This window comes from Somniosus microcephalus, chromosome 28 (assembly GCF_052327205.1).
Source record: "Somniosus microcephalus isolate GS21.2 chromosome 28, FLI_Smic_1.0, whole genome shotgun sequence".
Classification (NCBI taxonomy): Eukaryota; Metazoa; Chordata; class Chondrichthyes; order Squaliformes; family Somniosidae; genus Somniosus; species Somniosus microcephalus.
Window position 1 is genome coordinate 32,351,850 of NC_141014.1, and position 23,186 is coordinate 32,375,035.

At 46.4% G+C, this 23,186-nt stretch overlaps 1 protein-coding gene across 3 annotated transcripts in view; it reads left to right on the forward strand.

Annotated features, from left to right (window-relative positions):
* pold1 (polymerase (DNA directed), delta 1, catalytic subunit) overlaps nucleotides 1-21,677 on the forward strand; it is a 109,413-nt gene extending 87,736 nt beyond the window's left edge. For all 3 annotated transcript variants that reach the window (XR_015073933.1, XM_085969734.1, XM_085969733.1), the window contains 3 exons: nucleotides 6,785-6,837; nucleotides 14,390-14,487; nucleotides 19,446-21,677. Coding sequence is in view for 2 of the 3 variants with exons in the window: in XM_085969734.1 (XP_085825860.1) it covers nucleotides 6,785-6,837; nucleotides 14,390-14,487; nucleotides 19,446-19,542 (248 nt within the window). In the remaining variant the exon portion in view is untranslated. The remainder of the gene's footprint in view (nucleotides 1-6,784; nucleotides 6,838-14,389; nucleotides 14,488-19,445) is intronic.
* Nucleotides 21,678-23,186: the final 1,509 nt, after the last annotated feature.

The window sequence follows — 23,186 nt, forward strand, 5'->3', positions numbered from 1 at the left end:
ATTACTGGTTTATAAATGAGAGCTTATTAATGGGTTGCGTGTCTCTTGAGACCTGTTAAATCTACCTAGATGGTGGGCTATGGGACCCTTTGCTCTTGGGGGATGTTGGATGACATAATGTGAAGGTTGCCCCCCTCTCTCTCGTGCTCTCTATCTCTATCTGAGAGGAATTGGGAGGTGCAGTGTGAATAATCCACCTTATTGGAAGGTGAGGTGATATGAAGGTCCTTGCCTTTTAGAGCAAACCATCTCTGAGCAAGGATGGGACTGGGTGATAATGTGGAGAGAGGGTCCAAGTGCTTCTGTGCTTCAGCATCCATCGAAGGAAGACTTAACCCAGCTATTTTGAGTCTTAGTTGGATCTCCGTGAACTTGGTTTGGAAAAATCTGATCAACTTTCAGACTCCTTCTTTACAGACTTGCAGGTGCTGTACAGTAATTTAGAATTATAGAGGTGGGGGGAAGTAGAGATATCCAACTTTTTTTATGGGGTAGACATCTAGTGGGACAGTGCTAAAATGGGAAGTTTTGGAGTTGAAGTGAGAGATGTCGTCAGACAGACTTCCACAGGGTTTCAGTAGAGTTGCATTTTATGATCTGATTTGAAAGAGGCAATATAATCATTACCTTCTGTTCCATTCAACTCCAGAATGTGCTAAGTGACACTGCAACCTACACATACAAGCATTCTTTCATTGGCTGACTAAAGGTTGCCTCATTTGTCTTCTCTAAAAGCTGAAGAGGTCGAGTCTTTGTTACCTTTCCTCGCAATTTAGTCTCTTGACATGAAGGATCAACCTAGTGGCCCCTTTCTGCACGACTTCCAGGGCTTTGATATCTCCTTCTGCCTAGGTGACTCCAACTCAACTCGGTGTTGAAATTGGAGCCTCACCAGAACACTATATTGCTTCAGCATGATGACTTAATTGCTGACTGGTGCTCTGCAATGACTGAGTGGCCAATGTTGAGCCTCCCAGATCTCTCTTCAGTGTCTTCCTTACCTGGTTTGGCGTCACTTATTAAGTAACACTGCAACTTAAAGGTGAAATGTTATCTTTCTCTGCTTCTATTTCTCTCCGGGCCAAAGTAAGAACTATCTAGGAAGATCACCATCCAGCAGATGAAATTAAATTTGGTCAAGGTAGCGTTCTGTAATTAATATACTTGAGAATTGGAGCAATTTTATTTCACTTTGAGAAATCGGAGACCCCACCAGATGCTGTTGCTATAGGGATTGTTGGAATTAATGGCGAGTGTAGTGAATGATCTGTGTCAGGGGAGAGATGGAATACACAGACCACAGAGAGGGAAGCAAAAATAGGTCAGTGAGTCATCCTGGCCCTGGCTCTGCCTCGTTCTAGCAGCTGCTTATAGATCAGCTGCCAGATGGAGATGTGGAAGTAGATTGCCTGACCACCACCTCCTGGGGTGGGGGGAGTGCGCTATATTATGGCAGGGTAAACATTGCATGATGTGGTCACTGGGGACCTTCCTTGAGAAGGCCAACTACAGTGATGATTGGGTATTTGTGCTATGAGGAAAGGCTTCAGGTATTCTTTTATGCTTCTAATAACTGAGTTAGTGGACATGGGGAACACAGATTTAATATACCTAGGCATTAGCAAAGCTTTTAACGCCGTACCACGTAGGAGATTACAGGGCAGGAAGGTGTTGAATAAGAGGGAAGGTTTTGAAGTGGATAACCGGTTCTGTTGGAGGATACAAAAGACAGTTGTTAAGGCAGCAAGGTGACTAGCGGGGATCGGCTCTGGAACATTGTCGTTTTCAATTTATATTACTGATTTGGAGGAACGGGCCATGACCAAATTCTCCAAGGTTACCATTGATACCAAATTGGGACATATAGCATTATGGCTTTTACCTGCACTGCCTGAGCAGAATTTTGTCAACTTGTTATATTTCTTACAGAATCATAGAATAGTACAGCACAGAAGGAGGCCATTCGGCCCATTGAGTCTGTGCTAGCTCTTTTGAAGAGCAATCCAATTAGTCCCACTCCCCCACTCTCTTCCCCATATCACTGCAATTTTTTCTACAAGTGTTTATCCAATTCCCTTTTGAAGGCTACTATTGAATCTGTATCCACCGCCCTATCGGGCAGTGCATTCCAAAACCTAACCACTCGTTGCGTAAAAAGTGTTTCCTCATGTCGCCTCTGGTTCTTTTGCCAATCACCGTAAATCTATGCCCTCTCATTATAGACCCTTCAGCCATTGGAAACAGTTTCTCTTTATTTACTCTAAATACAAATTCATGAAACTGGGAAAGCAGTGGGAGTATAAAATAAAGGCTAACGACTTGGCAGAGTGATCTGGGGTTTTACCAATAACCGCCCTTGAACTGATAGCACAAACTATAGGATAAGAAGACATGGATTGTCTAAATGACACAAGGTGAATACTCCGTGAAGGTATAAATTCAGCAGAGGGGTGGGATGCATACGTGGAAAAGCTGACCCCGGGCAGCAATGAAACGGAGATGTAATAAATTTCAAGAGTCTGATGAATGTGTTTTTGGCACACGGAACTACTGAAGGGTATGAGGAATAAAGTAGGTATGAAATCGGTGACCTTTTTGGGACTGATTTCATAGAAAGAAAGGGTTCTTCTGGTACTGAACATGCCTATGTTCCTAAAGATATGGCAACATATTTGGTTATTTAATTTTATTTAGTGATGTTTCAGGGTATCTATGATATCCTGGAGCTCGCTTGATTACCTTAAGTATTTTCACAGCATTTTTCCTGAAGGTAGGAATAGGTGTTTTCTTGTCTCCCTCCCACCGCCCTCCCACCCCTTCAGGAGTTAATGTTACTATTGATTGGGGAGATATGCACGAGGTTGTACCTTTTAATGAAACATAGAAACTAGGAGCAGGAGTAGGCCATTCAGCCCCTCGAGCCTGTTCCGCCATTCAGTGAGATCATGGCTGATCATCCAAATTCAGTACCCTGTCCCTGCCTTCTCCCCATATCCCTTGATCCCTTTAGCCTTAAGAAATATATCTAACTCCTTCTTGAATATATTTAATGAATTGGCCTCAACTGCCTTCTGTGGTAGAGAATTCCACAGGTTCACCACTCTCTGGGTGAAGAAATTCCTCCTCATCTCGGTCCTAAATGGCTTACCCCTTATCCTTAGACTGTGACTAGTTTAAGCATTGGCCTGCTGGTCTGTTCTTGACATTTCTTCGTTTGTATGTAAAAGAGTCATATCAGAACAAAAATACAAACTGAAATGTATTAAAATCTTTCCATTACCCATTTATTTACCTGAATAAAAATCATCTCATTTACACACAATGTTCTATTTACATCCTACTATCATAGTATAGCATAAAGGACATGCATCCCATGCCTCTGGATCCTTACACCTGAATTTTTATGTTCTGTAAGGTCTGCATATCTAATGGCCCATCCATGTTGGCCCATTGGCACCCATCCGTACTGCCAAATTGGCACCCACCCCGAAGATGCACTCAGCTGCCTCTGCAAAGAACTGTGCAGTAATGTTGGAGAAGCCTTCAGGTATTTGCGATGTCATCTCAAGGCGATGGTGGTATTGGTGTCCCTTTCAATTACTCAGATGGAGTACTTCTAATTGCAAAGTGCGCATGTGTGAATGTTGGGTGAGGGCAGGATTGAGCTTGGGTGTGAAGTTCACCTGCCCCCAAAATGGTCGCACAGCCTACTGAGCCAGTGCTCCCTGTCTACATTCACATATGAAGAATGGCCACTTGGAGTTACCAGAAGGTGGCCAACGCCCATTGAACCGGACCCCAGCAAGAGTCGCTGCCTTCAGAAATGAAGGAGGATAAATTAATAACGTTTTGAATAAAATTTATAAAGGCATACTCTTGCAACAACTTCTCGTTCTCCCACCCCCCCATCCACCTCCCCGCTAAAGGCCTCAAGGCTCCCGAGCAGTCAATCTGGAGTTTCCCTTATTCGAGAATAGAAGGCTTGCAGCCCAAAGCCACCTTCGGTCTCTCTCATTTCCCGTGGTCAGAGCAGAGACCTAACCAGTTCCTCATTCTTATAGTTACTTTTCCAATATCACTCAGCCTCTTCCTGACGCCACATCATGGGATTACAAATGGGAGGGGGAGGCGGTGCGTGCGGAGGGGGCTTTTGTTTTTAAAAAATAGATATGGCTATCACGCACTCTGGGATGCTGTGGACTGTGCTATGATTGCTGACATTTTACCGCGTATGGTTCGATTTTAACTATATTTGTTATGGTCTATCATTGCCCAGGCTACACAGTGTCGGGAATCGGCACCCGGTCTTTTTCTATTTTCTCTTTCTCTTTCTCTCCTTTATTTCTCTCCTTTCTCTTTTTCTTTCTCTTTTTCTTCTCTCTTTCTCTCTCTATTTCTCTCTCTTTTCCTTTCTTTTCTTTTTCTCCTTTTCTTTCTTTCTCTGTCTCTCTTGTGGTCCAAGGTACCTTCCCATCTCTCCATGGGGAACGCGCACCCCAGTTGGCTTGACTCCAATCAGAAAGTTGTGTAGAATCTGTATCTGTGAATCCATGTTCTGCCACCCCTTGGCATAAGGTATTCAGAGTGTGCTGCAAAGCCCTAAATCTCTTTCCCGTCACTAATAGAGGGCTTGTCGGGGTAGATGCTGAGAGGCTGTTTCTCCTGGCTGGAGAGTCTAGAACTAGGGGGTCATAGTTTCAGGATAAGGGGTCAGCCATCTCGGACTGAGATGAGAAGACATTTCTTCAATCGGAGGGTTGTGAACCTCTGGAATTCTCTACCCCAGAGGACTGAGGATGCTCAGTCGTTGAGTATATTCAAGACTGCGATAGATAGATTTTTGGATATGGGGATAGGGCGGGAAAGTGGATTTGAGGTAGAAGATCAGCCATGTTATTAAATGGGTTCGAGGGGCCGTATGGTCTACTCCTACTCCTATTTCTTTCCCTCAACCATTTTTTTCCTAACTAATCTTCTCATGGAGCTGCTGACTCTCGCTGGAGGGTTAGTCCCATGAATTCTGGTACCTTGCCCAAGTAGCCCCTTTCAGTTTATCTAACCCTGGTTGGCAAAGCAACTGAGGTTAAGCCTTCCCTCACCTGATGCCCATGCTTATGCCCTGGATAGTGATTAAGATTGCAAATCCTAGCTGATTAAGGGCAACTCTTAAAATTAGATGATGCAGCACTGAATTTGCTGCATTGTCACATATTTACAGCAGTAAAATTGGACCACATAATCCACTACCTTCAGTTGTGAATGTTTTATCCATGCCCAATTAACAGGAAGCCAGTGTTGTAACTATTTTATAAAATGGATCTGGCCTTGTTAGCTTAGTGTTTCAGTTACGGGGCAGCTGCCAGGGTAGCCCACATCTCAGAAGACAGCTACTGGTTTGATTGGCATTTATATAGCGTCTTTAACGTTGTAAAAATGTCCCACGGCACTTCACTGGAGCGTAATCAGACAAACTGCGATATTGAGCTACAGAGATACTAGGACTGGTGACCAAAAGCTTGGTCAAAGAGGTCGGTTTTAAGGAGCGACTTAAAGGAGGAAAGAGAGACAGATGCGGAGAGTTTTACAGAAGGAATTCTAGAACTTAAGCCCTAGGCAGCTGAATGCACGGCCGCCAGTGCTAGAGCAATGAGAATCAGGGATGCGCGAGAGGCATTTAATGCCTATAGCCTATCTTTTTAAACCTGTGTGAATTAATTTTGTTTAAAAAAAATGACCCTTAAGCGCAACTCAATCTTGCAAACATCAGCCATATTCCTGTACAATCACTGATGGAAGTGCCCATCAGTGGGTGTTGAGCGAGGGTAAGGTTGGGCTTAGCTGTGATGTCCACTGCAGCTGAATAGCCAGCTGACAATTACTGTTGAGGCTCACAGATGAATAATGGTCACTGGAGTGAGGTACCAGAGGGCACCTGTGGAGCTGTACCTCAGCTGGAAACCAGTATGGTCAGAAGGGGAAATAAAGGGGCAGAAAATAAACAGCAGTACTCGAAAGAGACAAAAATAGGTTAATATTTTTGGGTGAGGACCTTCATCCAGTTAACCTAGCTTTTCTCTCTTTGCTGGGTGATCTGTGCATTTTAGCATTTTGTTTTTTTAAGATTTTAAAGAATCATAGAAATTGCACTGCAGAAGGAGGCTATTCAGTCCGTATTGCCTGTGCTGTACTGGAGGTGTCTCCTCCCCTTTCTCTGTATACTTTTTCCTTGTCCAATACTTTCCAATTCCTTTTTAACTGATGACAAAAGCAGAATACAGTACTGTGGTAGCTGGAAATCTGGAAAAAAAAACAGAGTGCCGGAAGCGGTCAGGCAGCATCTGTGGAGAGAGAAACAGAGTTAACGTTTCAGGTCGATGACTTTTCATCAGATTTTTAAATGATGTTGCACCATCTGCTTCACACAAAGTGGAAATCTGGAACTCTTTCCCCCAATAAGCTGTTGAGACTGGGGGTCAATTGAACATTTCAAAACTGAGATTGATAGATTTTTGTTAGACAAATGGTATTGAGGGTTACGGAACTAAGGTGAGTGGATGGAATTGGGGTACAGATCATCTATGATCTAATTGAATCAAAGGGCTGAACGGCCTACTCCTGTTCCGATGTACAATTGCCATTTGTGGTAAAGCATTAATTGTTCTCATCACTTTGTCTGCAAGTTTCAAGCCTTTGTACCTTTTCTCTTTATAAATCTACTCTGTTTGCCTGGAAAGAGACTTCAAATTTAATCTAATTTTTCTTGAAACCTCTGCTTTCCCTGCAGGTGCTGTTTGCAGTTACTGTAAATCTCGTCAGTCAGAGCTGTACCAGAAGGAGGTATGATAACAAAAGTACCATAAACACGGCTTTAGGGGCAGGGGCTTCAGGTGGTATAACTCCCTGTTGAAATCAACCCTGAAAGCAAAGCTTCTTTAGACACACAATATGCAATAAAAGGGGGCGTTGCTTAAAAAATCCATAAATTCAACCCTAATACACCAGTGGGTATAGGCTCCACATGTTGGAGTATTAAGCCAGTGTATTGCTTGCTTGTCAGCTTGGCTCAGTTGGTAGTACTCTTGCCTCAAAGATTATGTATTCCAGCCCCATGCCGCGACTTGAGCTCATAATCTGGGCTGATTCTCCAATGCAGTCCTTTGGGTGAGATGTTAAACCGAAGCCCTGTTTACCTATCCAAGTGGGCGGTAAACGCCCTATGACACCTTTAGTTGCCGTTTGTAGGATCTTGCTGTGTCAAATTGGCTGCTGCACCCTCTCTGAGGCCTTGACATCTTTCCTAAAGTGTTTACACACACTTCAAAATGTAATTTATATGAAGGGTGAGATGTTTTTCTGTGACATGGTGAGCTTATATAATCTGCGAGTCTTTCTCTTAAGCCGCACAGACAGGAAGGTGCTCACTTTGATCCCAGGTTTATTCTAAGTGAGAAACTATTGGAGAACTACAATTGGCCTCCTTACCCTGAGGCTAAAGATTGAGGGGAGGAACCAGTCGGGGTTCTAACCACCATAGCATAGCGCCTCAGTAGAGAAGAAAATAATTCTAGTGTTCAATGTTTTTAAAGTCCCGACGATATAACTCCTCAGCTTTACTGTTAAATTCATTTATATACTTTGGCCTAGAAATTGGGTTGGTAGCGCCGGCGCTGAGCGCCTAAAGAGACCTAGAATTGGGGCGAAGCCCTATGTTGGGGCGAGCGCTATGAGGATAGCGCCGACTCAGAAATTGACTATACATTTAGCACCTGCGCTAAGTGTTTGCGCGCGCCCGCGAGCGCAAACGGCTCATGACGTCATTTCAGTGTGGAGCGCCTGAGCGCATATTGGGTGGCGCCCGGAGCCTTAGCGCCCAGCGCTATTAGTGACAGTTCGAAGGAGGGCTAACAGGCCCTTCTTGGAGTAGGGTGGCGCTATTTAAAGGGGACAGCTCTAGTGCAGAATCTTCTGCCACTTGGCCTGCTCATTGCGATCGCTGCTGGAGAGAGTTGGCGAGCTAATGTGGAGCGGAGTTCTGGGATTTGAGCTTTACAGTACTTGGGACCTTCAACCCTGTCCGAAGCACTTGCAGCACTACACCTAAAAGCCTTTTGACCAACTGGCATCGGAATGGGAGCTTGTTTGGAGGGCGATGGCCTCATCGCCCAACACTGTGAAGGGGCAGAGAGACGGCGGGAGAGAGGGCCGGGATTGTCCAGAAGGAGGCGGGGCAATGGAGGTCGGCCAATCCGACGGGAGGCTGCGAGGGTCTTTAGGCAGCAGGTGACAAGCCTTGACATGTCGGAGGAGCAGTGTTTGCGAAGGCTCCGAATCTGGAGGGACATTGTTACAGATCTGTGCCACCTGCTTGGTCAGGATCTGCAGCCGCGTGAACGCTGCAGAACCTCTCTGTCCGTGATGGCTACACTGACTGAAGGCCTCCATTTTTATGCCAACGGCTCCTTTCAGTCAGCCATTGGGGACAATGCGACTGTCGCTCAGGCTGCAGTCCGCTGTTGCATCCGGCAAGTGACAGATGCCCTTTATAGGCGAACGCGTCCATTCATTACCTTCCCTCGGACCCTGCACAAGCAGGCGGAGTATGAGGAGGAGGAGGAGGAGGAGGAGGAGGAGGAAGAGCAGGCAGAGGAGGAGGAGGAAGATGGAAGGGCTGCTGAAAGTGGAAGGTCCATTCGTCAGAGGCTCCTCTGGACTCGTCTCGACACCCCTGTGGCGGAATGATGAGAGTCTTACCTCATGGGCACTTTGGATGTTTGAGGGCCTCTGCATGCCAGCATCACTGAAAGTAGTCACATGCACCAAGCAACATTTAAACTTCTGTTTATTGACACAAAAGTCTTTCATTACAGCTAAACAACGTAAAGTGAGCAGAAACCATCACTGCCAAAATAAAAGTGACCTGTTCGGCAAAGCAGCAAAACTCAACAAAAATCTGCACCTATAACAGCAGGTGAGGGTGTCCGTGAATTTGGACAAACAAACGTCTCAGCACCTCCCTCTACAACTGGCCCCTTGAGGGAGAACGACTTCTCGTTCGCGTCCGGCCCCTTCCCTCCCTGCTGCTCCTACGTAATTGCACCCCAGTGGCGGCCTCAAGGCTGGGGGACGCTTGCCGACTGTCTGGAAGCGCAGAAGCCCCTGAGGTACGGCCTGGCCGACCTCTGGGCTTGGAGGGTGCAGACGCGGGATGCTTGCTTTGAGCATGGCTGGGAGCAGTGTGGCCTGCAGGTGGTGGCAGCTGCAATGCAGGCGTCCCAGCGCTGGCATGTGCAATGGTCTCCTGCCGAGAGAGGACACCTGCACCATGGTCGGACGACACACTGGCTATCTGAGGGGAGCGGCTTGGCTCATCCGCCACAATCGCAGGCTCCACGGATTCCTGGCCTTGTACGGGAGTGGAAGGGCCCGGGGTGATCCTATCTGATGCAGAGAGGGTGGCTGCAGTGAGACATCGCATTGCGTCAATCTGGCTGTGGAGGAGCCCAGCAAGTGAATGCGTGGCAACAGTGAGGACCTGTGTGCCAGGTGCCAGTGCTTCGGAGAAGGCCTGGACAGTTCTTCCCATGGCTTCGGACAAGGCAGGAACCGACCGCTCCACTGCCTCGGACAAGCCCTGCACAGACCTTTCCAGGGATTGTCCGAAGCCCTGAACAGTCCTTTCCATTGCCGACTCAAAGCCGTGGACAGTCCTCTCCATTGTTGGGCCGAAGCCCTGGATAGTCCTGTCCATTGTGGCCCCAAAGCCCTGGATAGACCTGTCCATTGTTTCCCCGAACACCTGGAGAGACCTCTCCATTGTTGCGCCAAAGCCCTGCAGAGTCCTCTCCATTGTTGCCCCGAAGTCCAACATACTCCTAGCCAATGAATCTATTGACTCAGGCATCTTCTCCACTGCAGCCGTCAGCTCCGTGTGTCTGACCTGGGCCTGTTTGCTCATCTCTGCCAGGCGCCGGACCTCATCTGCACTCTGTGCAGCAGTCATGACAACCTGCCTTGCCCTGCGGGGAGACGGTGGCCGAACATGCCTATCCCCCCTGCGTTGCTCCATGCCGCTTGGTCCGGCAACTGGTTCATCCTCAGAGCCACCCCTCCTCCCCTCCAGGGGACTACTATCCCCAGTCTGCAGATGTCTCAGCTCCCCGGATTCTGCAACGGCTGGTCCGGATTCCTCCTGGTCCTCGCCTCCGGTGGCACTGGCACTGGCGGCTTCAGCGCGTTGAGCCTGAGTTGGTGCTGCTTCATCTGAAAGTGGGAGGTGGAAGAGTGGCTTTAGCAAAAGGACAGGTTTGCTGAAAGGCATGCCAGATTGCGGCATGGCTCTGACATGGCTGCACACTGAGGATGCATGCTGGCGGGGGGACCAAGTGGAAGGCAACAGGTGGAAAAGGTGAGAGTCTTACCCTCGTTGTCGGTAATGGGGTCGGCAGATGCAGTGGTCACTGGACCAGACAGACGTCCTCCAAGTATCTGGTGCACTCTCTCCTCCAGATCCGTGAGAGTGACCACTTGTGCAGGTCCGCCACCGGTTTGACGCTGTTCTTTTCTAATCTGCGCCATCTTCGACTGCAGGGGAAAGAAGGGGAGGTTCTGTTACATGAGGCCTTGAGACATCATCGCATGCCCCCCCATGGTGCAAGAGCCCTTACATGAGACCTTGAGACATCTGTCCATGTGTCTGCCCAGAAAGGGCCATGGGTGCATACTGACAGATGGCCAGTGGCGCATCATTGCAGCAGGGTGCCCGAAGTCAGCTGCAGATGGAGGGAAGCACAAGTTTGGTAAACCATCACTCACCCTAACGATCCGTGTCAGGTTGTTGAATTTCTTCCTGCACTGAACAGGGGTCCTGGTCGCCATGCTGCTGGAGTTGACCCTCACAGCAACCTCCCTCCAAGATCGTCGGTAAGCCTTCTGATTTGGCCTCTTGCCATTATCCGGGTACAGCACCTGTCGACGGTGTTCAACTGCAGCCACCAATTGGTCCAGAGCCTCAGTGCTGAAGCGCTCTGCTCTCTGCCTAACCTTCTCCATAATGATGAACTTTGTACCGCCAGACAAGGGCGAGCGCCGAATCTGAGGCCTACAGGGCGTTGGGTGTTGAAGCTCAGTCTGACTGACCCACCCCTTTAAGAGCCGGCCGGCGCCTGCAGGTCTCGTGCTTTGCCGTAATTGAGTTCACCTGCGCTGCACCCGTCCGCGTCGAAATTGAGTAGCGCCTGACCTTTTGCGCCTTAAGAGCACCGTGCAATGGCTGATTTAGCGCCTGAATCCCTTTTGGGGGCGATGCAACCCAATATCGCCCCAGGCGCGGATAGCTCTCGTCTGGCTATAAACTTAGCGCATCGCCAGTTCTAACGCCTCAAGCGGGGCTATACCCAATTTCTAGGCCTTTGTTTTTAGGTAAAAATGTATAAGCTCTGGAGATTCTCTGGTATTGTGTTCAATTCTGGGCACCACACTTTAGGAAGGATGACAAGGTTTTTGAGAGGACGCAGAAAAGATTTACGAGAATGCTGCCTGGGATGAGGCACTTCGGTTACATGGATTGACTGGAGAAGCTGGGATGGTTCTCCTTAGAGCAGAGAAGGTTGAGAGGAGATTTGTTAGAGGTGTTCAAAATCATGAACGGTTTTATAGAGTTAAATAAGGAGAAACTGTTTCCAGCGGCAGAAGGGTCAGTAACCCAAGGACACAGATTTAAGGAAACAAGCAAAAGAACCAGGCGACGTGAGGATATTTTTTACGCAGCGAGTTGTTGTGATCTGCAATGCACTGCCTGAAAGGTTGGTGGAAGCAGATTCAGTAGTAACTTCCAAATGGTAATTTTTGATAAATATTTAAAGGGAAAAGAATTACAGGGCTATGGGGAAAGAGCTGGGGGAATGGGACTAAATGGATAGCTCTACCAAAGAGCAGGCACAGGTGCGATGGACTGAATGGCCTCCTTCTGTGCTGTATGAGGTCGCTCATTTGTAACTTCAGATAATACCTAGAAAAAACAAAATAATCCTACAGGAAACTTTGGTTTATCCGGAGGTTGTAAGTCCGGAATACTCGATCTAACGGCAAAAATCAGGAGCCGTTTTCTATAAGTTTTTTTAGTTCTCGTTCTTTTTTTTTTTCCCAGTCAGGCACTGCAAAGTCTGTAGCTATAGCAACAGCTTCAGCTAGAGACGCTTGCAGCTGCAGCCGACTCTTTAGAAGCTGCTGCTAAGCAACGGTGTTTGTTGTCAGATACGGAGATGAAAACCTCCGTATGCTTCAACATTAACTTTGTATGTCCGGCAGTTTTGATAGATCGGCAACACGCCGGTCCCGTCGGTGCCGGATATCTCAAACGTTTCCTGTATTTTAAACCTACCTTTGAGCACAACCTGGTCCCACTTGCATCGTTATTTCTCCACTACTCTATTGAAAGCAGCAGTACTAGTGGTGAGTTAGTGATATAGAGCACAGACAGATACGTAACGAAGAGTGTTCACAATACTGCGATCCACTTGAGGGGTTCAAATGACACTGTAAACTGGAGGAGCAAAGCTTGAGTGGGTTACCTATCACCTGAAACTCCCGGTTGAATTCCTGCCTGTAATTCACCATCAGCCTTTTTAAATAAAGTTGCACGGAGATTACACACATTCTCCCTTCCCGAGGCACTAACTCTTGCTGGACATAGTTCTACGAGGGGCCGACAGCCATTAAGTACTTCACATAAGTGAACGTTCTGCGTGTGGGAGCTCAGCTAGTGGGCTGACTGGTCTTACTCTCGTGGGAGACTAGTGTGGTGGAGAAGTGAATGGTAGGCAGTCAGCATTTAAAAAGAAAAGAAAGACTTGCTTATATACAGCACCTTTCATGACCTCAGGATGTCCCAAAGCGCTTTACAGCTTTTGAAGTGTAGTCACTGTTGTAATGTAGGAAACACGGCAGCCAATTATGCATAGCAAGTCCCCACAAACAGCAACGTGATAATGACCAGATAATCTGTTTTTGTTATGTTGATTGAGGGATAAATATTGGTCAGGACACCAGTGATAGCTCCCCTGCTCTTCTTTGAAATAGTGCCATGGGATCTTTTACGTCCTCCTGAGAGGACAGATGGGGCCTTGGTTTTAAAATCTCATCCGAAAGACAGCACCTCCGACAATGCAGCACTCCCTCAGTACTGCACTGGAGTGTCAGCATAGATTGTTGTACCCAAGTCTCTGGAGTGGGACTTGAACCCACAACCTTCTGACACAGAGGCGAGAGGCACTGCCCACTGAGCCACTGCTTTCAAGTGCTACCCACTTGAAAGATAAGACTCTAATAAAGGGTCTTTCTTGCACGATTAAACAATGTTCCTTTTTTAATATGTTTTATTTGACTAGTAAATTGCCTGTGGCATTGCCCCATGTCAGTGGATATTTTTCCTATACAAGCTGGAGGTTGAGTTGGGGGAGAGATTTCAGAAACGCACCACAGAGCCACCTAGTGGCCAGAGCCTGCCATTACACCGTGACAGTTGACAGAAATACATTGAATGGGAAATGCTGACATAGCAATTTTCAATAGCAAAATACTGCGGATGCTGGAAATCCGAAATAACAACAGAAAACGCTGGAAAAACTCAGCAGGCCAGGGCAGCATCCGTGGAGAGAGAAACGGAGTTAACGTTTCAGGCCGAAGACCCTTCGTCAGAACGGTCTTCGACCTGAAACGTTAACTCTGTTTCTCTCTCTACGGATGCTGCCCTGGCCTGCTGAGTTTTTCCAGTGTTTTCTGTTGTTATTTAGCAATTTTCAATGGTTGACTGAAAAATCTGATGAAATTGTGACAACAGAAATTAAGATTTGTGGACAGGAAGTGTGTGCCCTACACACAATTTTTAATAATGCACTAGTTGATCACTGGGAATAGCATTAGGGGATTCAAGGCCAAGTGTAGTCTTCAGCTGAAGTGGGGTTGGAAGGCAGGGCATAATTAGACCAGGGTGCCCAGATATAATTCAGATCCATTTTAATGTCGAATATTGTGACCATATTTCCATGATTTCCTGTGTTCACATTTATAATGGAACTGCTTATTAAACTTGGTCTGTAATTACAACTTCCTACCAGTAGTGGCACTACAATAAGAAAGTTGACATAGATGCACAATTTCTATTAAGATATATATAAATAATAGCCAACATTTATGATTTTCTCTTGTTACTCCTAATAAGATTTGACTTTTGTGACCTTGACGAGCAAGCTATGTAAATCTGCTTAACAGTAAAGCTGGGGGATGTATGTGGTCACCAGTATACTTTCACCAGTACACGCTTTTAGTATCTTACTGCAGACATCTGCACTTTTCTTTATAAAACCCATCTCTGCTTTTCTCTCCCTTTCAGATCTCTCAGCTGAAGCTGTTGGAGGAGAAGTTTTCACGCCTGTGGACGCAGTGCCAGCGATGCCAGGGCAGCCTGCACGAGGACGTGCTTTGCACCAGGTAGGCGATGGTCTTTCCACTCCCACCGACGGTGTTCCGCATTATGAAACTTCTGCTTAGTTGAGCCCAGCTCTGACTCTTGAGTTCATCCTTACTGGGTGCTCAGAACTGCAGAACCCCTTAACCTCCCTCGGTCTTCTGTTCCTCCCAATAACTGCAGGCTTCCAAAACCCAAGCTTGGCTTCACCTTGTCAGTATGTCTTGATTCATCTTGTCTTCCCTCCTGATCTTTTCATCTGTGGTGGTTTCCTGTCCCTTTTATTCCTCAACCCTGCTGTTCACACCACTCTAGGGCCGCAGGGCTCTCGTAGAAAACACATTTTAGTGTGTTTGCATTTGAATTCCTTGAGTTAACGAGTGACATTTTTTTTAAGCATTTCCACAAATACATAAGAAATAGGAGCCGCAGTAGGCCACATGGCCCCCTTGAGCCTGCTCCACCATTCAATAAGATCATGGCTTTCCCTTTCCCCTGCACCCCCCCCCCCCCAATTTTCCTCCCCCCCCCCCCCCCCTCTTCTGAAGGCTGACTCTTGCTGCGGTTATGGGTCCAAGGGTGCCAGCCGTTCTCTGCATGCACGAGGCTAGCATTGAGTGTTGACAGGGTAGGGTGTTTGATCTTGCGATACATGATAGGACAGTCTGGATCCTGTCTTCGCCAGACACCCATGCACTTGCACCGTCCAGCAAGAAAGAACGTGCCAAATTCAGTGGAGAATAGTCTTGAGGTTATTTGAGGTAGTCATTTGTGTTGCATTATGCGTTGTGGGTGTGTTTTGTGGGGTAGCGGCGTGCGTTATAGTGATGTTTGAAACCAAAACGAATTTTTCTCAATTTCTCGTTTTTCTTTCTCCGGGTTCTAGATGCTCAAATTAGAATCTAGGAGAAAAAAAAAGTTTTTAAATCAAATAAAAGAACAACTTTAATGTGTATTAAGGGTATATTAAGAAAATGGCATTGATACCAACCTGATAGTGAAAGGGTCAGACCAAATGGTCTACTCTTTGCCTAAAAAATGTCCAATGTCCTTGCATATCCATTACTCACCCTGGCACGTGACTCATTCTTCCCTCCCCTCTCCCCAACTTCCAGGTTTGCCAGTTCTTTACAGGCGCTTACTAAGATGAGTTAGCATAACTGGCACTGGTTATCTCCGATCTGAGGTCAGTTGGGTGCGTGAGAAAGGATTCATGACTGTCAAGAGAGCTCAGGTTTAGCGCTTGACATTTATGACTCTTTCATTGCCAATAAACGTGATTTACGAATTCATACTAGTTGCAATGGTGGTTGTAAATCAAAGTGCCGTTCAGTGTCCTGTAATCTTGCAATATCCAGTGGAAGGTTGAGATTTGTGGACTGTATTAAAAGAACACTAGATCAGATGGAGAAAGAAGCCGAGTGCACAGTGCTTGGTGAAGACAATGACTAATGGGTATATTGAATCAATTTTGTGCTTGCTGTGGCGGCATGTAAAACATGAATCCTTAACAGTGCAACAATGATTCGGGGTCTTCTGGGGCGGTACTGAGTCAGGTCGGGCAAGAAGGTCTCCAGTTCGATCTCTGATCTGGTTGATGCTATAATTTGCATAAGCTAAGGTGGGGGAGGGGGAGAATGTCCATTAGGGTTCACTAAAGGAAATTAATTGTATTTATACAGCACCTTTCATGACCCCAGGACGTCCCACAGCGCTTTACACTTCGAAAGTACTTCCATTAGCTGTAGTCACTGTTTTAATGTAGGAAATATGGCAGCAAATTTGCGCACAGCAAGGTCCCACAAACAGCAATGAGCGATATGACCAGATAATCTGTTTTTAGTGATGTTGGTTGAGAGATAAATGTTGCTCTGGACACTGGGGGAGAACTCCCCTGCTCCTCTTTGAATCGTGCAATGGGGTCTGTTACATCCACCTGAGAGGGCAGACGGGGCCTCGGTTTAATGTCTCCTCTGACAGTGCAGCTCTCCCTCAGCACTGCACTGGGAGTGTCAGCCTGGATTTTTGTGCCCCAATCTCTGGAGCGGGACTTGAACCCACAACCTTTGGACTCGGAGGTGAAAGTGCTACCCACTGAGCCACAGCTAACAGCTAACTTCAGAGTATGGAACATTATTGGCTTTGAAGACATGCTGAAATTATGATTTTAAGGGCCGTTTGGAAATAATCACTTTTCACGGCCTCTGGACATCCCAACACGCTTTACAGCCAGTGAAGTACATCTGAAGTGCAGTCATTGTTCCTACAGTGACTACACTTCAAAAGTACTTCATTGGCTGTAAAGCGCTTCGGAACACCCTGAGGTTGTGAAAGGCGCTATATAAATGCAAGTCTTTCTTACATGAAGCAACAGCTTCAAATTACTCATTTATAAAGGAGCCCTGTAAACAATGTCGCACTTAGTTGTGAAGAAATAATTTCCGATACAAAAATACAGAGGCTCAATAATGTAGGTAAATATTAATAAGCTGCAGTGTCCCCCGCACTTTGTTGAGCCGGGAAATTGCCATAGACGTGTTGGGAGTCGGGCATCACTCACCACAATGCTGTACAGTCTGTTACTTCCATTATTGAAACCTGCAGCAGTGACTGACAGCCTGAAGGAGGAAGTGAAAGGTCTCAGGTCCGATTCAGGCTTTATTTACACTTTTCATTTTTGACCCCATCCCCAGTACTTTTTAATCACAGAATCACAGAAACCCCACAGTGTAGATAGAGGCCATTTCGGTAGATTTGCTGCGTTTTGCTTTGGTTGAGAGTGTGAAATCTCTTCCTTCCCTTTCTTCTCCACCCACTTCCCCACCCCTTGCTTTTTCTTCACCTTGTGCACTTAGAGGCCAAGAAGACAGGCCTGTTCCAGGCTTGTTCTAGTTTTAGCTGGCAGCAGTGGCCTGGTGTTGGCTGCTCATCCGGTTTTCCCCTGTCATGGAGAAGTAATGAATGGCGTTTGACGGCTCCCTTGTGATGTGGCTGGGCTCGGCACCTCAAGTCTTTGGCACCGTAGATTGATGCTACGGTGAATTAGGCCCTTCTCTTCTTTCCTCCTTCCGCCACCCCAAAAACCAAGCCTTTTTCAGCTCACAGGAAAGGTGTTGTGTTTCCAAGTGCTTTGCAAAGGACACTAGCCTCTCGAAAAACAATGTTCTTACAGTTTCTCTTCCCTCCTCTCCGAAAGCAGTAATTTATGCCGGGGCATGGTTCCATGGGCATCGGCGGCTCTAGGGTACTTTGCCCCAGTCATTCATGTACAGCATTTATATAGCGCCTTTAACATAGTAATACATCCCAATGCACTTCACGGGAGCGTTATCAAACAATATTTGACGCGGAGCCAAATAAGATGTTAGGACAGGTGACCAAAAGCTTGGTCAAAGAGGTAGGTTTTAAGGAGTGTCTTAAAGGAGGAGAGAAGGGCGGAGAGGTTTAAGGAGGGAATTCCAGAGCTTGGGGCCTAGGCAACTGAAGGCACGGCCGCCAATGAAAATCAGCATGAAGGTGAGAAATAGTAGGGGGCCATGGCTAGATCCTTGGGGGACTGCAAAGGTAATGGTAGAGGAGCCATTGCAGGAGACTCGCTGACTACGCCTATACAGCAGATACTGGTACGCTGCTCAACCACGAAGCGCATCATAGCTGAGCGAATAACCTGCAGACACTTGCTGTTGGAGCAGTGGCCACTTTAGCAAGGTAACGGGGCTGCTAGTGCCCATGGAACCGTTGCCAAGCTGAGAATATTTGCCTTTTAAAGAGGGGCGGTGAAAATTGGATGAAGGATGATTTTATTTCCTCTGTAGCGACGACTTCTTTCGGGCGAAGAGTTAGTTTGGAGAAGTTTAAAAATGGCTTGGTGAGGAGAGTGGGAGCATCGCAAGGCTTTCTGTAACATACAGTAGGTCGCTCCTTTATTGCTCGGAGATCTCGCCATATTTGTCATCCCAGTACATTTGCTGAGTCTCTCCCAAACAAAAGGCTTGATTTTTCTACTTGTTGGGGAGACCAAAACTAGGGGCCATAAATACAGGATAGCCATTAATAAATCCAATAAGGAATTCAGGAGAAACTTCTTTACCCAGAGAGTAGTTAGAACGTGGAACTCACTACCACATGAAGTGGTTGAGGTGAATATAATACAGGAAACTTTTGTTTAACCAGAGGTTAAACGTCCGGAAAGCTCTATCCACTGGCAAAATTCAGGAGTCGGTTCAGATAAAAATTTTTACTTCTCGTTGCTTTTTTTCTCCAGTCAGGCTCTGCAAGGTCTAGCTGAAGCTGTTGCTTAGCTACAGAGACGCTTGCAAGCTGCAGCCGACTGTTTTGAAGCTGTTGCTAAGCAACAGGGTTTGTTGCTTCACACGGAACTCAGAAGCTCTCTATGTTTTAATATTAGCGCTGGTTTGTCCGGCAGTTTTGATGGGACGGCACCAGCTCAGTCCCGTCAGTGCCGGATACCAGAAAGTTTCCTGTAGATGCATTTAAGGGGAAGCTAGATAAGTACATGAGGGAGAAAGGAGTAGAAGGATGTGCTGATAGGATTAGATGAAGCAGGTTGGGAGGAGGCTCGTGTGGAGCATAAACACCAGCATGGATCCATCGGGTCGAATGGCCTGTTTCTCTGCTATAAACACCAGCATGGATCCATCGGGTCGAATGGCCTGTTTCTCTGCTATAAACACCAGCATGGATCCATCGGGTCGAATGGCCTGTTTCTCTGCTATAAACACCAGCATGGATCCATCGGGTCGAATGGCCTGTTTCTCTGCTATAAACACCAGCATGGATCCATCGGGTCGAATGGCCTGTTTCTCTGCTATAAACACCAGCATGGATCCATCGGGTCGAATGGCCTGTTTCTCTGCTATAAACACCAGCATGGATCCATCGGGTCGAATGGCCTGTTTCTCTGCTATAAATTCTTTAACATCTTTCTGTTTTGTCTTTTCTCCCCCTTTTTTCTCATCAGTCGGGATTGCCCCATATTCTACATGCGGAAAAAAGTGCAGAAGGACCTGGATGACCAGGGGAAGGTGATGGTGCGATTCGGACCCCCGACCTGGTGATGAGGGGAGCAAGAAACCAGGAGTGTGTTGGGGAGGGGGAGAGGCTCCTTTTTAAACAAATGAGTGGAGCGGTTTCATCGCAGGATTCGGGGCTGTGTCTGTCCACTGACTGCTGTTACTGCCACTTAGGCTCATCAGATTCTGTGAAATTCTAAGCTGCAGGTTTGCTTTTACCTCCTGATTGTGACCATCTTTCTCATTGAGTAGATACCCTTTCATGGCTGGACTTTTTAAACTTTCAGCATCTGGAGTAGCTCAGGAGCCTGTACATCAAAAGCAAGTTGTGGATTTTTTTTTTTTTTTTTACATGATCCTGTTTGCCAAATCTTTGTGGGGGGTGGGAGGGACGGGCAAAGGAAGAAAGTGTTTGAATAAAGAGTGTGCTGATTTTTTGGAAGTATCATAATGGATCACAAATTGTGAATGATTCATTGGTTGTTTTACAGAATGTGGCGTTGTGGAGGAGATGCTGTTTTGTACACAACGGGATGACCTTTGGATTTCCCACGTGGTAAATCTGAGATATATTTTGATAGCTACTTTATTAGCTGAATTATTTGACCAGCAGATTGCTTGAAACGCACGTGATCCGAATGAGTAGGTGAAATGAAGCGTTCACGAGGCAATGGATTTCGTGCTACTCTCAGAATCTTTCTTAGACCTGCCAAGCCAATTCAATGAAATTGTCCACTGGCTCAGTACTGTGTTCAGTAACTTGAGGGACACTTGAATCCATTTTGTTAAGGTGGAGGCTTTCCCAAGTTTCTCCCATTCCCAACCATTTAATACATTGCTGCCTTCTGCTGACCATCTCCTTTGTGCTTGTTGGGCGAGTGGGGTTGGTTGGAGGCAGCTTATAGGCTATGAGGGTAGGATGTACCAATGGGTGCAGGATGTGTGCATGACTGGCTTACGGAGAAGGAGGGTAGCAGTGGGGTGAAAAATGTGAAAAGCCTTGCACTTGCAATTGGGAAACGAGTTGGGGCACTGTGTCATCGTGTTACGTTCTCTGATCAGCGAAAAGTAGCCCATGCCCATCCCACCTGGGTGTACCCGTGAACCGCCGGTTGTGTGTGTGTAGAGGAGGAGAAAATCATTAGAACTTCAGTTTTAAATATTTCCCAGATGAAATCCTTTTGCTCATGGTTATATCTTTTAAGCTCTTGATGCCCCATCAGAATCTGAAAACGCTTTTGCTAACAGGCAGCCGAACCTGGAACATAATTTGCCCCAGGACTATTTGGCACTTGGCAAATAGAATTTTTTTCAGCCCTGACTTGGTTTATTAAATTTTAATGGTTGGGAGTTTTGGACAGTCATCCTATGGGATCCTCTCTGTAGCTGCAGATAGCTTTCCACTGGTGGGAAGGTGCTGAAGCTGCATTCAGCTGTGTGTTGTGTTGTGATAATGGCTCACCTACTGGATTGGAGGAGAGGAGAAGGCCGAGGTACAAAGGGACATCAAATTCATTCCTCTCTTGAGCCCGGCTTTTTCTGTAGCCAATGGTTCAGGGTACGGTTCCAGTCGTCAGCACCATTCTGGTACCTCGTCCAAATAACGGGTTTTTGTGTGTGTTGTCTGGACAATGATTCACGATGGGCTGCTCAGCCATGACCCTCATCCCAGTTAAACTTGACCTTTTCATCACCTGACATCTGTGTGTGGAATTCCAACAGGGGTTTATCAACAGATGGCGATCAGTAAACCAAACCTCGGCACATTCCCCTCCTCCCACACCAAAGTCTCAATATTCCCATTTCCAGTCTGGTTACAATTGGCTAACTCATCATAAACCAGGAATCAAACCTCAGACCTCCTTGGTCTGAATGATACGGCGTTACATCAGCGGGTGCATTTACCTACTGAGCTATCTAGGGGGTATTTGAATTTCCACCATTCACCCAATATTCTTATCCCAAGTTTGCAACTGCAATGTTCTATATGGCAGGGGTAGGATGGTGGGCGTATTCTTATTCACTGACATGGAGCCGGACTGTTTCTTTACTATTTCACATAAGTATGACTTTGTACAATATTTTTTTATATAACCGTGTGTTTTTTGAGCAATGACTTTTGTATCTTGAAAAATAAAAATGTTAACCTTGTTATTAAACAGTCATGTTGGTTTATTCTAGCGAGCGCCAACTGTCTTTTTGGTTAGACGAGTATCCTAGAATTCCTCCTGCCACCCCACACCAACATTTGATGAATGGAACTAAATGGCATCAATCAAGCCTCAATGAGCAGCACCAATTAATTTTTTCCCCTTCCCAGTTCTGTGCTTGATGCCAAAAATGCTGCCTAATGATTGATTTGACAGGGTACGGTAGGACTCTGATGCAATACAGAAAAACACATCCACAGTAAAACCAGTGAAGCCAGCAGGAAAAAAAGCAAAATGCCCTGCTCATGTGGAGAAAACTTACTTGTGTTTTGCTTTCTATTTTTGCCTCTCGCTTCCTGACTCTGTGGCGTTAGCAGCCTCCTGGTCCCTTGCCCAAATAGCCATTCTTCATATGTGAGCCTAGATGGTGATGCTTGACCATGGGCGGGCAGGAAACCTCACAGTTGGGGACCCCATTCTGTTTTGGCACGGCATGTACACTCTTCAGCAGGGGCACTGGGTAGCAATCGGGAGCAAGTGCCCAAGCTGGATTTCCCCATTCTGGGTTGGTGTTGCTAATTGTAGTAGCGCAGTTGATGTGCTGACTGAGATCAGTCCAAGGATTGAACCAGAGACCTTCAGTTTTGGACGTGCAACATGGTTCCGAATGCTAGGCTGACTAATTTTTGGTTCCGAGTTGACCGTTGGAAGTTTTTCCTCAAACAGTTTGGTGTTTTGCTTTGAATTAGTTTATTAGGATTTTCCCTTTTTGTAGTCAAGATTTCTTTCGTGACTATTCCATTAGTGCCTCCTCCCAGTTTATCAATATGTAAAGCCACTTTGGAGCAATTCATGCAAGGACTAACCTGGCCTGTTGGCTGAAGTACACAGGACATGGAAGGAATAAAAAAAAATTAAGGTTGGTTAGTGACTCTGCTCATCTAGGTGAGGGATGCTTGGGTGAGCAATAAAACACACTTTTCCATTTCTGGCTACGTGAGTAGTCTACTGGTTTTGGACTAGCAACCCATAGATCATGAAATCCTAGCATGGAAAATTGTGAAATTGAATTCATTCTTATGATGCTAGTCCAGAGACTACCTCCAGAAATGACTAGATTTATTGATCATGAAATCATGCTACATTGTCTTAAAAGCTGGTTAACTGATCCCTCTGCAAGGAGGAGAGCCTGCCACCCCTACACTTGTCCTACATGTGACTCCAGTTCCACAATATGTGGTTGATTCTTAATCCCTTAGCAAGCCACTCAGTTGTAACATAGCTGCTGCAAAACAAAACACTAAGAGAAATATTGGACCAACATATTGGCAAGACCCCCAGGCCTTGGAACAGGACAAGATTCAGGCCGTCCCAACTCAGTTGACCCTGCAAAGTATCCCTCACCAACATCTATGGACAGGTGTCCAAGTTGGGGAGGTGTCCCATAGACATATCAAGCAACAACTTTACAAGTCATACTTTACAGAATCATATCTATCAGCCAACATCTCTGAGCATATCCTGTCCCACCAGAAGCGT